Here is a 14,327-nt window from a genome sequence, read left to right on the forward strand (position 1 = left end):
TTAATTTCATATTCCATTTAAGAAGAGGGAAGCTTAGAATACATTTCACAAGTTTCCATCCAAAATAGTTAAAATAACAATTGATGTATTAGATAATATTCTCTGAATTACTTAGACAACTTGGCTATCCAAAATGTTTCTAGATAATGGAGATTTTCCCTTTGGTGCTATTATTAGTACCAGAAGTGCTTGAGAGTATAGCAATGAAAGTTAATTGCAGGGCTCCATATGGCTTACTTAGGGCTGGATATCTTCCTGACCTTTTCCTCACAGAAATGTACTTTCTTTTTTTTTTTTTTTTTTTAAACAGAGTGTGTCTTTGACACCCAGGCTGGAGTGTAGTGGCACGATCTTGGCTCACTGCAACCTCCACCTCCCGGGTTCAAGCAATTCTTGTGCCTCAGCCACCCGAGTAGCTGGGATTACAGGCAAATGCCACCATGCCTGGTGAATTTTTGTATTATTTTTAGTAGAAATGGGGTTTTGCCTTGTTGGCCAGGCTGCTCTTGAACTTCTGGCCTCAAGTGACCCGCCCGCCTCAGCCTTCCAAAGTGCTGGGATTACAGGCATGAGCCACCACACCCAGCCAGTATACCTGTTTTTTTTGTGAGATTTTTCCTAGTAGAACATAATTCTGTTTTATATTAGATAATTACCACAAACCAATAATTCACTTTATATCAATTTCCCCTTTCTCATTTTCCTGTTTTCTTAATGATGCAAGATTTTTTATTCCTTAGCTCCGCTAGGTCCAGGTTCTTGTCTCACAATGATGAATTAGGCACACAGACACTTCAAGAGTGAATAGAGTAGATTTTATAAAGCGAAAGGAAAGCTCTCAGCAGAGAGGGGTCCTGAAAGCAGGTTCCGGGTTGCACCCTCACAGTTGAATACAATGGCATATATATGTATGGAGCTGGGTTCCCTATCTGTGTAAGGCACAAATTCCTGGTGGCTTCACCACATTCCCCGCAGTGCACATGCGACATGCAGGCCCTTAGTCCACTGTGGGCATGTTTAGGCAAGCCCCAGTGCAAGTTCCCTTATCTATACAAAGCATCTGGTGTAAGCTTTTGTGGGGTGAGTCGGAGGTTCTCGGGGGACCCTTCCCTTACTGTCTTCCTAAAGCAATCTATCTGACTCCTTTCATTAACCACCATTGGGATTCTGATTACCTAAGGAATCTCTTCCCCTGGCTTTTCTTTTATTGAATATGATCAGTTCTTATTGCCAAGATTAGTCTTTTCCATATCTGTATCTACACCTAGCATTTGTATCTATATATGAATATATGTTGAATATATGAATTTGTTGAATATATAAATAACTTTATATCTGCTTTTTCTTCCATTTGGGATGCATCCCTTATCTGCCAGAGAAACTGTCTCTGGGAGAGTCTTGAATGCCGAATAACTTTTGACACCTGAAAGTGAGGTGCTTTTATCTCTGTGCTGTGTTGCTCTTACCTTATATTAAGAGCTGCCTGTTAGTGAGCTCTTCTGTATTAGGTGTACTTCACGGCTCTTTGCTCACTTCTTTTTGAGACAGATACTTTTATTCCTATTTTACAGATAAGGAAATTTATACCAAGGTCTCACAGTAAACAGAAAAAGTATTTGGATTTATTTATTAAATTGCTTTCATATTTGTTTAAATGTCTGGTTCTCCCTCTGTTCAAAATTCAGTAATGGCAGGGACCTTCTTTCAGTCATTTTGCCATACTTTTTTCAGTAATAAGAACTTACAGAACTAGAGGAATACAGTGATTTTAGATTTTTTTTCCCCAGAAATTGTAACAAGAGAATGTAAAAGATCTCCTAAATTTCTGAATCTGTATCTTGGGCATACCTGAAACAGGTCATCTATTAGGTCTTTGATGAATCTTGCATTCTGCCACTTGGCCTAAAATTTATTTCTAGTGAATATAAATGCTGATTATATATAAATGCTGAATATATGTAAATGCTACAGTCTATGTATAAATGTTTTCAGATTGAAAGGCGTATTATTTGTGTATACATTTACATCATAATCTTTAACCCTCATCAGGTGGACAGATGTAGATAAAGTAATTAATTTCCATTTTAGACACACATCACTTAACAGGAAGTAGCAGACCAAGGTTTAAAAACAGGCTTTCCAGGGTATCTGGTGTTTTTTTTTCCCCCCTACTTTGTCATGGCTAGGAGACTTTAGTTAGGGTTTAAAGTTTAAAATGCAATTGGCCCTTGAACAATGTAGGAGTTAGGAGCACAAATTCTCAGTGAAGCCAGAAATTTGCATATAACTTTTGACTCCCCCAAAACTTAACTGCCTATAGGCTGCTACTGACCAGAAGCCTTACTGAGAACATAAACTATTGCTTAACACATATATTGTGTGTTATATGTATAGTAGTATACTGTATTCCTACAATAAGGTAAGCTAGAGAAAAGATTACATTAAGAAAATCATAAGAGAAAATATACTTAGTGTTCATTAAGTGGAAGTGTATTATAAAAGTCTTCAGTCCTCGTTATCTTCACATTGAGTAGGCCAAAGAGAAGGAAAAGGAGAAGTTTGTCTTGCTGTCTTGGGGTAGCAGAGGCAGAGAAGTGGAGGAGGTGGAAGTAGTAGAGACAGGCACACTGGTGTAACTTTACAAAAACACATCTTGATTTCTGAGTTTTTTGCTTTTTCATTTCTCTAAAAATGTTTTTTTATGGTACTAGTCCTTCTTCTATTTGCTTTAGTTTCAGTACTTATAGAAGGGTTCATGTTGTAAAAGAAATTAAAAGTCTTGATTTTTAGTAGAAATGGGACAAATTTGCCCATTGGAAATAATTGGAACAATTTTGCCAGATTGTCTATGTCAGTTTGTTTTCTGATACCACTTCTTCTGTGTCTTCTTTCTCATTGTCTGCACTGGGTTGGAGGCGATCATGTCCACCAAGTCATCTTCTGTTAATTCCTGTGGTGTGCTGTCTAATTAGGTCTTGAATTTCTTCAAGATCCATACCTAGCCACCCTTCACGCCCACTCTTTTTTCTATATCCACTGTCTCTTTCATTATTTCCTTGACTGGCACTGTTATAAACCCCGTGAGGTCATGCACAACATCTGGACACAGTTTTCTCCAAATTTATGAATTTATTGTTTTAGGCTTGATGGTTTGCTTGGCTTTTTCTGTAACAACTATGGCATCTTTGATGGTATAATCCTTCCAGATGTTTATGATGTTCTCTATTGGGACTCTCTTCCATAGTGTTAACAGTCTTCCATAGAATACTGTGTGTAATGAGTCGTATATGTTCTTATGACCCCCTGATCTGGAGGCTGAATTAGAGCTGTCATGTTTGCAGGCAAGTGGACCACTTTGACACCTTCAGTGTGAAATTTGTGGGGTTCTAGGTGGCCAGGGATGTTGTACAGTTATCACAAGAACTTGTAAAGACAGTCCCTTGCTGGCATGGTACTTCCTGACTTCAGGGACAAAGCATCAATGGGACCAATCTAGGAAAGGGATTCTCATTGTCCATGCCTTCTTGCTGTCTTGCCTTCTTCTTGTGGCCTTTTCCCTTCAAGGCTTGGAGGTTAGCAGCTTTATAGATAAGGTCAGTTCTGATCATAAACCTGACTGCATTTGCACAAAACAGTAGAGTTAGCATGTCCTTTCCTCCCTTAAATCCTAGTGTTCACTTTTTCTTACTAATTAACGTCCTCTGGAAATTTTTTTTTCTGGACTAGAACACTTTAGTCTACATTAAAAATCTGTTCAGGCAGATATTGTTTCTGTTCAATTTTTTTCTTTTATGTTTTTTTTTTGGGGGGTAGAGGGTCTCACTTTGTCACCCATGGTATGCTAGAGTACAGTGGCGTAATTATGACTCACAACATCTGGACCTACTGCCTTGACCTCCCAGGCTCAAGTGATCCCCCTGCCTCAGCTCCCAAAGTAGCTGGGACTAGAGGCGCATGCCATCATGCTGAGCTAATTTCTGTATTTTTGGTTGAGACGGGGTTTCACCTTGTTGTTCAGGCTGGTCTCGAACTCCTGAGCTCAAGCAATCTGCTCACCTCGGCCCCCATAAAGTGCTGAGATTACAGACTATCCTGGCTCGCCAATTATTATTATTTTTCTTAAGGCAGCATACATGGAAACCAGTTATTTTTTTAATGTCATCGGGGAATTCATCTGCTGCCTCTTGCTTGGCAAAAGCTACTGCTTCTCTTGTGACATTTTTAAGGCCAAACCTCTTTCTAAAACTATCAAACCATCCTTTGCTGGCATTAGTTTTCCAGGTTTAGATCCTTTACCTTCCTTTTGCTTTAATTTGTCATATAATGACTTCACTTTTTCTCAAATCATGTTAGAATCTATATGTAGGGTTTTCTTACAACAGCTATGTACCCACAAAAGTTGCATTTTCTATATGAGATTAGAAGGTATTTGCAAAAAGTATAAGGTTTTTAAAGTGTCTGCTGGTATAGCTACAGCAGCGGCTTCATGATTTTCCTTTTCTTTTGAGGTGATTTTTTTTTTTTCTGTTGCGCTTTAGTTTCTGGGATACATATGCAAAACACGCAGGATTGTTGCATAGGTACATATATTGCAATATGGTTTACTGCCTCCATTGCCCCATCACCTATATCTGGCATTTCTCCCCCTGTTATCCTTCCCCGTCCTCCCTACCTTCCACTGTCCCTCCTCTGTTCCCCCCCCAACAGACCCCAGTGTGTGATGCTCCCCTCCCTGTGTCCATGTGTTCTCATTGTTCAATACCTGCCTATGAATGAGAACATGCGGTGTTTGATTTTCTGTTCTTGTGTCAGTTTGCTGAGAATGATGGTCTCCAGATTCATCCATGTCCCTACAAAGGACACAAACTCATCGTTTTTTATGGCTGCATAGTATTCCATGGTGTATATGTGCCACTTTTTCCTTGTCCAGTCTATCATCAATGAGCATTTGGGTTGGTTCCAGGTCTTTGCTATTGTAAACAGTGCTGCAGTGAACATATGTGTGCATTTGTCTTTATAATAGAACGATTTATAATTGTTTGGATATATACCCAGTAATGGGATTGCTGGGTCAAATGGAATTTCTGTTTCTAGGTCCTTGAGGAATTGCCACACTGTCTTCCACAGTGGTTGAACTAATTTACGCTCCCACCAACAGTGTAAAAGTGTTGCTGTTTCTCCACATCCTCTCCAGCATCAGTTGTCTCCAGATTTTTTAATGATCACCATTCTAACTGGCATGAGATGGTATCTCAATGTGGTTTTGACTTGCATTTCTTTAATGACCAGTGATGAGTATTTTTTCATATGTTTGTTGGCCTTTTAAATGTCTTCTTTTGAAAAGTGTCCATTCGTGTCCTTTGCCCACTTTTGAATGGGTTGGTTTTTTTCTTGTAAATCTGTTTTAGTTCTTTGTAGATTCTGTTTATTAGCCCTTTGCCAGATGAGTAGATTGCAAAAATTTTTTCCCATTCTATTGGTTGCTGGTTCACTCTAATAATGATGTTTCTTTTGCTGTACAGAGCTCTGGAGTTTAATTAGATCCCATTTATCTGTTTTGGCTTTTGTTGCCAATGCTTTCGGTGTTGTAGTCATGAAGTCCTTGCCTATGCCTATGTCCTGAATCGTTTTGCCTAGGTTTTTGTCTAGGGTATTTATGGTGTTAGGCCTTATGTTTAAGTCTTTAATCCATCTGGAATTAATTTTAGGGTAAGGTGTCAGAAAGGGGTCAAGGTTCTGCTTTCTGCACATGGCTAGCCAGTTTTTCCAACACCATTTATTAAACAGGGAATCCTTTCCCCATTGCTTGTTTTTGTCAGGTTTATCAAAATCAGATGGTTGTAGATGTGTGGCATTTGCCTCTGAGGCCTCTGATCTGTTCCATTGCTCTATATCTCTGTTTGGGTACCAGTACCATGCTGTTTTGATTACTTTAGCCAGGTAGTATAGTTTGAAGTCAGGTAGCTTGATGCCTCCAGCTTTGTTCTTTTTGCTTAGAATTGTCTTGGCTATGCGAGCTCTCTTTTGGTTCCATATGAAGTTTAAGGTGGTTTTTTCCAGTTCTGTGAGGACGGTCATAGGTAGCTAGATGGGGATAGTGTTGAATCTATAAATTACTTTGGGCAGTATAGCCATTTTCACAGTATTGATTCTTCCTAACCATGAGCATGGAATGTTTTTCCATCTCTTTGTGTCCTCTCTTATTTCCTTGAGCAGTGGTTTGTAGTTCTGCTTGAAGAGGTCATTTATATCCTTTGTTAGTTATATTCCTAGGTATTTTATTCTCTTTTTAGCAATTGTGAATGGCAGTTCATTCTTGATTTGGCCCTCTTTAAGTCTGTTATTGGTGTACAGGAATGCTTGTGATTTTTGCACATTGATTTCACATCCTGAGACTTTGCTGAAGTTCCTTATCAGTTTAAGGAGGTTTTGGGCTGACACAGTGGGGTCTTCTAAATATACAATCATGTCATCTGCAAAGAGAGACAATTTGACTTCCTCCTTTCCTAATTGAATGCCCTTTATTTCTTTTTCTTGCCTGATTGCTCTGGCTAGAACTTCCAATACTATATGAATAGGAGTGTTTTGAGATACATTCCGTCAATACCTAGTTTATTGACAGTTTTTAGCATGAAGCGCTGTTGAATTTTGCATAAGGCCTTCTGTGCATCTATTGAGATAATCATCTGGTTTTTGTCTTTGGTTCTGTTTATGTGGTGGATTACATTTATAGACTTGCATATGTTGAACCAGCCTTGCATCCCCAGGATAAAGCCTACTTGATCGTGATGGATAAGCTTTTTGATGTGTTGTTGCAATCGGTTTGCCAGTATTTTGTTGAAGATTTTTGTATCTATGTTCACCATGTATATTGACCTGAAGTTGTCTTTTTTTGTTGAGTCTCTGCTGGGTTATGGTATCAAGATGATCATGGTCTCATAAAATGTTTTGGGAAGGATTCCCTCTTTTTGGATTGTTTGAAATCGTTTCAGAAGGAGTGGTACTAACTCCTCTTTGTATGTCTGTTAGAATGTGGCTGTGAACCCTTATGGACCTGGGTTTTTTTTTGGTTGGTAAGCTGTTAATTGCTGCCTCAACTTCAGCCCTTGTTGGTCTTTCAGGGTTTTGACTTTTTCCTGGTTTAGGCTTGGGAGGGTACAAGTGTCCAGGAATTTATACATTTCTTCCACGTTTATTGGTTTGTGTGCATTGAGTTGTTTGTAGTAATCTCTGATGGTAGTTTTTATTTCTTTGGAATCGGTGGTGATATCCCCTTTATTGTTTTTTGTTACATCTATTTGATTCTTCTCCCTTTTTTTTATTATTAATCTGGCTAGTGGTCTATTTTGTTGGTCTTTTCAAAAAACAAGCTCCTGGATTTATGGATTTTTTGAAGGGTTTTTTTTGTGTCTCTATCTCCTTCAGTTCTGCTCTGATCTTAGTTATTTCGTATCTTCTGCTAGCTTTTGAGTTATTTTTATCTTGCTCTTCTAGCTCTTTCAATTTTGATGATAGGGTGTCAATTTTAGATCTTTCCTTGCTTCTCACGTGGGCATTTATTGCTATAAATTTTCCTCTAGACACTGCTTTAAATGTGCCCCAGAGGTTCTGGTACATTGTATCTTCATTTTGTTGGTTTTGAAGGACATCTTTATTTCTGCCTTCATTTCATTGTTTATCCAGTCAACATTCAAGAGCCAGTTGTTCAGTTTCCATGAAGTTGAGTGGTTCTGAGTTATTTTCTTAATCCTGAGTTCTAATTTGATTGCACTGTGGTCTGAGAGACTGTTATGATTTCCATTCTTTTGCATTTTCTGAGAAGTGATTTACTTCCAATTATGTGGTCAATTTTAGAGTAGGTGTGATGTGGTGCTGAGAAGAATGTATATTCTGTGGATTTGGGGTGGAGAGTTCTGTAAATGTCTTTTAGGTTTGTTTGGTCCAGATCTGAGTTCAAGTCCTGGATATCCTTGTCAATTTTCCATCTCATTGATCTGTCTAATATTGAGTGTTATAGACTCCCACTGTTATTGTGTGGGAGTCTAAGTCTCTTTGTAGGTCATTAAGAATTTGCTTTATGTATCTGGGTGCTCCTGTATTGGGTGCGTATATATTTAGGATAGTTAGCTCTTCTTATTGCATTGATCCGTTTACCATTATATAGTGCCCTTCTTTGTCTCTTTTGATCTTTGTTGGTTTAAAGTCTATTTTATCGGAGACTAGGATTGCTACCCCTGCTTTTTTTTGCTCTCCATTTGTTTGGTAAATCTTCCTCTATCCCTTTATTGTGAGCCTATGTGTGTCTTTGCATGTGAGATGGGTTTCTTGGATACAGCACACTGATGATTTTTTACTTTTTATCCAATTTTCCAGTCTGTGTCTTTTGATTGGGGCATTTATCCCATTTATGTTTAAGGTTAATATTGTTATTTATGAACTTGATCCTGCCATTTTGATGCTGGCTGGTTGTTTTGCCCATTAGTTGATGCAGTTTCTTCATTGTGTTGATGCTTTTTACCATTTGGTACATTTTGGAGTGGCTGGTACTACTGGTTTTTCCTTTCTGTGTTTGGTGCTTCCTTCAGGAGCTCTTGTAGGACCGGCCTGGTGGTGACAAATCTCTCAGCAATTGCTTGTTCATAAAGGATTTTATTTCCCCTTTGCTTATGAAGCTTAGTTTGGCTGGATATGAAATTCTAGGTTGAAAGTTCTTTTCTTTAAGGATGTTGAATATTGGCCCCCACTGTCTTCTGGCTTGTAGGGTTTCTGCAGAGAGATCCACTGTGAGTCTAATGGGCTTCCCTTTGTGGGTAACCCAACCTTTCTCTCTGGCTGCCCTTAACATTTTTTCCTTCATTTCAATCCTGGTGAATCTGATGATTATGTGTCTTGGGGTTGCTCTTCTTGAGGAATATCTTTATGGTGTTCTCTGTATTTCCTGGACTTGAATGCTGGCCTGCCTTGCTAGGTTGGGTAAGTTCTCCTGGATAATATCCTGAAGAGTGCTTTCCAGCTTGGATTAATTCTCTCTATCACATTCAGGTACACCTATCAATCGTTGATTAGGTCTTTTCACATAATCCTATATTTCTTGGAGGCTTTGTTCATTTCTTTTCACTTTTTTCTCTAATCTTGCCTTCTCATTTTATTTCATTGAGTTAATCTTCAGTCTCTGATAGCCTTTCTTCTGATTGGTCGATTTGGCTTTTGAACTTGCATATGCTTCACGAAGTTCTTGTATTGTGTTTTTCAGCTCCATTAAGTCATTTATATTCTGTTCTAAGCTGTTTATTCTCGTTAGCATTTTGTCAAACCTTTTTTCAAGGTTCTTAGTTTCTTTGCATTGGGTTAGATAGAACATGTTCTTTTAGCTCTGAGAAGTTTTTTATTACCCACCTTCTGAAGCCTGTTTCTGTCACTTCATCAGACTCATTCTCCATCCAGCTTTGTTCCTTTGCTGGTGATGAGTTGTGATCTCTTGGAGGAGAGGCATTCTGGTTTTGGGTGTTTTCATCCTTTTTGCGCTGGTTTCTTCCCATCTTTATGGATTTATCTACCTGTGGTCTTTGTAGTTGATGACTTTCGGATGGGGCCTCTGAGTGGACATCCTTTTTGTTGATCATGAAGTTATTTCTTTCTGTTTTTTAGTTTTCCTTTTAACAGTCAGGCCCCTCTGCTGTAAGACTGCTGGAGGTCCACTCCAAACCCTGCTTGCCTGGGGATCATCTGTGGTGGCTGCAGAACAGTAAGGGTTGCTGCCAGTTTCTTCTTCTGTTATCTTTGTCGCAGAAGGATACCTGCCAGATGTCAGCCTGAGCTCTCCATTATGAGGTGTTTCTGGATATACGGGTTCAGGGAGCTGCTTGAAGAGATAGTCTGTCCCACGTAGGAACTCAGGTGCTGAGCTGTGATCTCCATTGTTCTCTACAGAGCTGCTGGACAAGTATATTTAAGTCTGCTGCAGCGGAACTCATAACCACCTTTTTCCCCAGGTGCTCTGTCCTGGGAAGGTGGGGCTTTGTAAGTTCCTGACGTGCTGCTGCCTTTTTTCAGAGCTGCCCTGCCCAGCATGGTGGTAGTCTAGCCACAGCCTGCTAGCAGAGGCATTGCTGAGCTGCCATGGGCTCTGCCCAGCAGCTGTGTGAACTTCCTTGCTGTTTTGTTTATAGAGGTATAGTTAGAACTGTGTTGGTAACGGCAGACTGCCTCTGTAATGGCGACTGCCTTGGTAATTTTGGACTCCCTTGGTAATGGCGGACTGCCGCAGTAGTGGTGGACTGCCTCGGTAGTGGTGGTCTGCCTCTGTAGTGGCAGACTGCCTCAGTAGTGGTGGTCTGCCTCTGTAGTGGCGGACTGCCTCGGTAATGGCGGACACCCTTCCCCCAATAGAGCTGGACCCTCTGGGGTCCAGCTGCACTTCCTGTGAAGCTCTTAATCCAGAACACTTCTGATTGCTGGTCTTTGTGGGGGTGGGACCTGCTGAGTCAGATCACCTGGCTCCGTTTCAGCCCCCCTTTTTGTTTTCAATTGAATGGGCATTTCTGTCTCCCAAGCATTTCAGGCGCCAGTTGAAACGGTCACCCAGATTTGTGTGAGTTTTTGTGTGGAGACCCACTGCGCCAGCTGAAACAGCCGTGCTGGAAAATCGTGGCGCTTTTCAGCCAGTGAGTCTCCTGGTCTGTGGGTAGTAATAACTTGTTTGGAAATGCGATGTTCACTCACCCTCTGCATTGTTCTCGCTGTGAACGACACTCCAGAGCTGTTCCTATTTGGCCATCTTGGATCCACCCTACCCCTTTTCTTTTTTTATAATTGCCCTTAAGTTTGATTCATTTATCTTGAAATGGTAAGCAACCACAGCTGTAGACCTCAATCTGTGGTTCATATCAAGCAATTCAACTTTTTCTTATAATGTTATGATATTTCTGTACTTGAGAGTACTTCCAGCATCACTGGTGGCACCTTAAATGAGGCCCACAGTGTATTCAGGGTTACAGTATTGCATACAACATGATGAAAAATGCAGGAGAACCATGAGAGGTTACTTCCTACTCTCAAATGCAATTTAGTGGAGAGAGAACTGCTCAAACAGCATTTTAAGGAATACAACACTAGAGCTAACTGCAATATCAACAGAGGGTGGCTATAAAATTATTACAGTAATACAGAATTACTACATTTAAATTTATTGTTAAGATATAGTACTATTTAGTATTACTAGGTTGGCAAAAACCGCAGTTACATTTGCGCCAACCTGATACATCTTTACTTTTCTTCATATTTCTCTTGGCTGTGAATGGCACTATGCTTGTGTTTTGTGTGTAAATTTTGATAAATTTTAACTTTTTATAATGGATTTCTATATATTTTATGGTAAATTATAAAACATACTAGTATTTACATAGATTTTATGCATTCATAACATATCTTTAAAATAATGTTAAGGCTATGTGGTTCATCTGCAAGTTTTATCAAATTGTCTTAAGTCTCCAAAATTTTAAATATCTTTATTGGAAAAAATCCACATATGAGTGGACTAGCACAGTTAAATGATGTTGATCAAGGGTCAACTGTAGTTCCAAATCAATGCCAAATTCAACAGGACACCAGTTTTAATGTTACATTGTTCAGTGTTTATCTCTGATCACAAAGTATCTGAGGCAGATACCATACTGCTTGCAAAGATAAAAACTCATTGCTCTGCATATTAAATTTTATGATATATGTTTCATTTTTGCCTAGGTAAATATGCTGAAGATATATTTGGAGAATTATTCAATGAAGCACATAGTTTTTCCTTCAGAGTCAACTCATTGCAAGAACGTGTGGACCGTTTATCTGTTAGTGTTACACAGCTTGATCCAAAGGAAGAAGAATGTAAGCTTATTAATATTGTATTTTTTTCTGTGTATATATTTTAAGTTAGATGAGATGAATGATATATTTAAGAACAATATTAATAGTGAATTATTCCAGATCTTACCCATGTTCTGTGGTATACATATTGTAATAAATCAGTGAATTATCTAAAAATGCCATCAGTATGAGTCTCCTGGCTTTTCTATTTTAAATGTCTTCTTTTTGTACACTAAACAGCTCCTAATTTTTTGAACATAAAAAAGACGTTTTAATCAGACATTTTCCTCCATTCTCTTTATCTTTTCTCCCTTGTAATTTATTTGTATAATTTTGTCTTAGAAATAAAAATTATTAGAAAATTACCTGAAATCTTTAGGTTTGATTTTACAAGAATGTAACCACTTTTAATATGCTTTTGTATGTGCATATTGCTAAAGTCTTATTAGATATTTAACTGAATGCAACTTCCTACTTTAAATGAACATTTCAAAAACAAATTGCCAGTTGGGTGTCAACATTCTATACCACGATATTAAATCAGGAATAATCAGGTAAAAAAGCCACTCTGTAGGCTAAAATAATTGTAGAAACTTTAGTGGTAAAATCATGTTTTATGCCTTGATGGAATACATTGAATGCCAATGTTTCCCAAATGCCTCTTTTTCTTTGTTTTACAAAAAGAAATGCAGTGCTAAGAACATAATTTGCACTTATCTACCACAGAGAATTGTTTAGTGGAATTTCTTACAACACTCTCTTCAAAATATTTTTGTTGCATTAAATGGTACAAATGCAAATTATATAATCTAATTTTTAGTATAAATGCAAATTATGTAATAGATCTAAACTTTAACAATAAAAATATTAAAGGTTGTCACTGGAAAGAACAAAAAATGCAATTTATAATGAATGTTTCAGTGATGGAACCAGCTACTTTTGAAATAATCTAATGTGTAAATAAAGAGAGGCAAATACTTAGCACACTAGATTTCTACTGCTTGCAAAAATAAAAACTCAGAGCTCTGGATACAAGAAAAAAAATGAAATAATACTTTAAAAATAGCTTTATTAAGATATATTTCACAACCTACATATACCTTGCATCCATTTAAAGTTGAAGTGTACAATTCAGTATTTTTTAGTATATTCAATAGTTATGCAGCCATGACCACAATCAATTTTAGAATATTTGTATCACTTCAGAAAGAAGCCCTGTACTCATTAGCAGTCACTCTGTTTCCCCTTCAGCTCAACCCGTAGCACTCTTTCTGTCTATATGGATTTGCCTGTTCTGTATATTTCATATGAAATATGTGGTCTTTTGTGACTGGCTTCTTTCTTTTAGCATAATGTTTTCAAGGTTCATTCATGTACATGTATTTATATTACATTATATTTCCCTGATGGCTAATGATGTTGAGCATCTTTTCATGTGCTTATAGGCCATTTGTATATCTTCTTTGGAGAAATGTCTATTTAGTTCCTTTGCCCATTGATAATTTGAATTATTCGTGTTTTTATTTTTGAGTTGTTAGAATTCTGTGTATATTCTGGATCTAAGTCCTTTGTCAAATATATGATTTGCAAATATTTTCACCCATTCTTTAGGTTGTCTTTCTTCGTGGTATCCTCCAAAATGAGCATATATTAATACATTAATTACATCTCATGGAATTCTTGAAATAAAATCGTAGTTAGAGGTGAAAAATATTTAATGGTCATGTTTTCAAATACATAATTTATAGCCAAAATTTATTTTTTAGATAACTCAAATATTTTTAACTTAAATATAAACTTATGACACCAAATAATACAGAAATACATAGGCTGTTCTCATATGTAACAGAAATAAAAATCAGCATGTAGTTTCAAAATATTGTTAAATTTTAACAGATGTCTTAGAATCACCTAAAACTTGAAAGTGAAAATACAGATTACAGTAAATAAAGATGTTTACGTTAAAAAAACAAGTTTTAGGCCAGGCATGGTGGTTCACACCTGTAATCACAGCACTTTGGGAACCTGAGGCACAAACCTGTGGATCACAAGGTCAGGAGTTCAAGACGAGCCTGGCTAATATGGTGAAACCCTGCCTCTATTAAAAATACAAAAATTAGTCGGGCATGGTAGCAGGTGCCTGTAGTTCCCAGCTATTCTGGAGGCTAAGGCAGGAGAATTGTTTGAACCTGGGAGGCAGAGGTTGTAGTGAGCTGAGATGGCCCTACTGCACTCCAGCCTGGGTAACAGAGTGAGACTCCATCTCAAAAAAAAAAAAAAAATTAATATGTCAACAACTATACTGTCAGAATTATACATAATTTTCTTTAAACTTTTGTGGAGCAGTGGGGAAGAATTCAGAATCTAAAAGCTGAACTACTTAATTTGAAATTGTTTTGGAGAGGTTGTATTGAAGGAGTTTTCAGTTATTTAACCTAGGTTTTTTTTTTTTTTTTTTTTTTTTTTTTTTT

At 37.8% G+C, this 14,327-nt stretch overlaps 1 protein-coding gene across 3 annotated transcripts in view; it reads left to right on the top strand.

Moving 5' to 3' along the window:
• Nucleotides 1–14,327, top strand: part of WASF1 (WASP family member 1) — a 77,169-nt gene that overhangs the window by 51,632 nt on the left and 11,210 nt on the right. For all 3 annotated transcript variants that reach the window (XM_032275049.1, XM_032275048.1, XM_032275050.1), the window contains exon 3: nucleotides 11,743–11,877. In XM_032275049.1, coding sequence (XP_032130940.1) covers nucleotides 11,743–11,877 — 135 coding nt within the window. The remainder of the gene's footprint in view (nucleotides 1–11,742; nucleotides 11,878–14,327) is intronic.

This window comes from Sapajus apella, unplaced genomic scaffold (genome assembly GCF_009761245.1).
Source record: "Sapajus apella isolate SASKATOON/1434 unplaced genomic scaffold, GSC_monkey_1.0 scaffold6, whole genome shotgun sequence".
In the NCBI taxonomy this organism is placed as follows: Eukaryota; Metazoa; Chordata; class Mammalia; order Primates; family Cebidae; genus Sapajus; species Sapajus apella.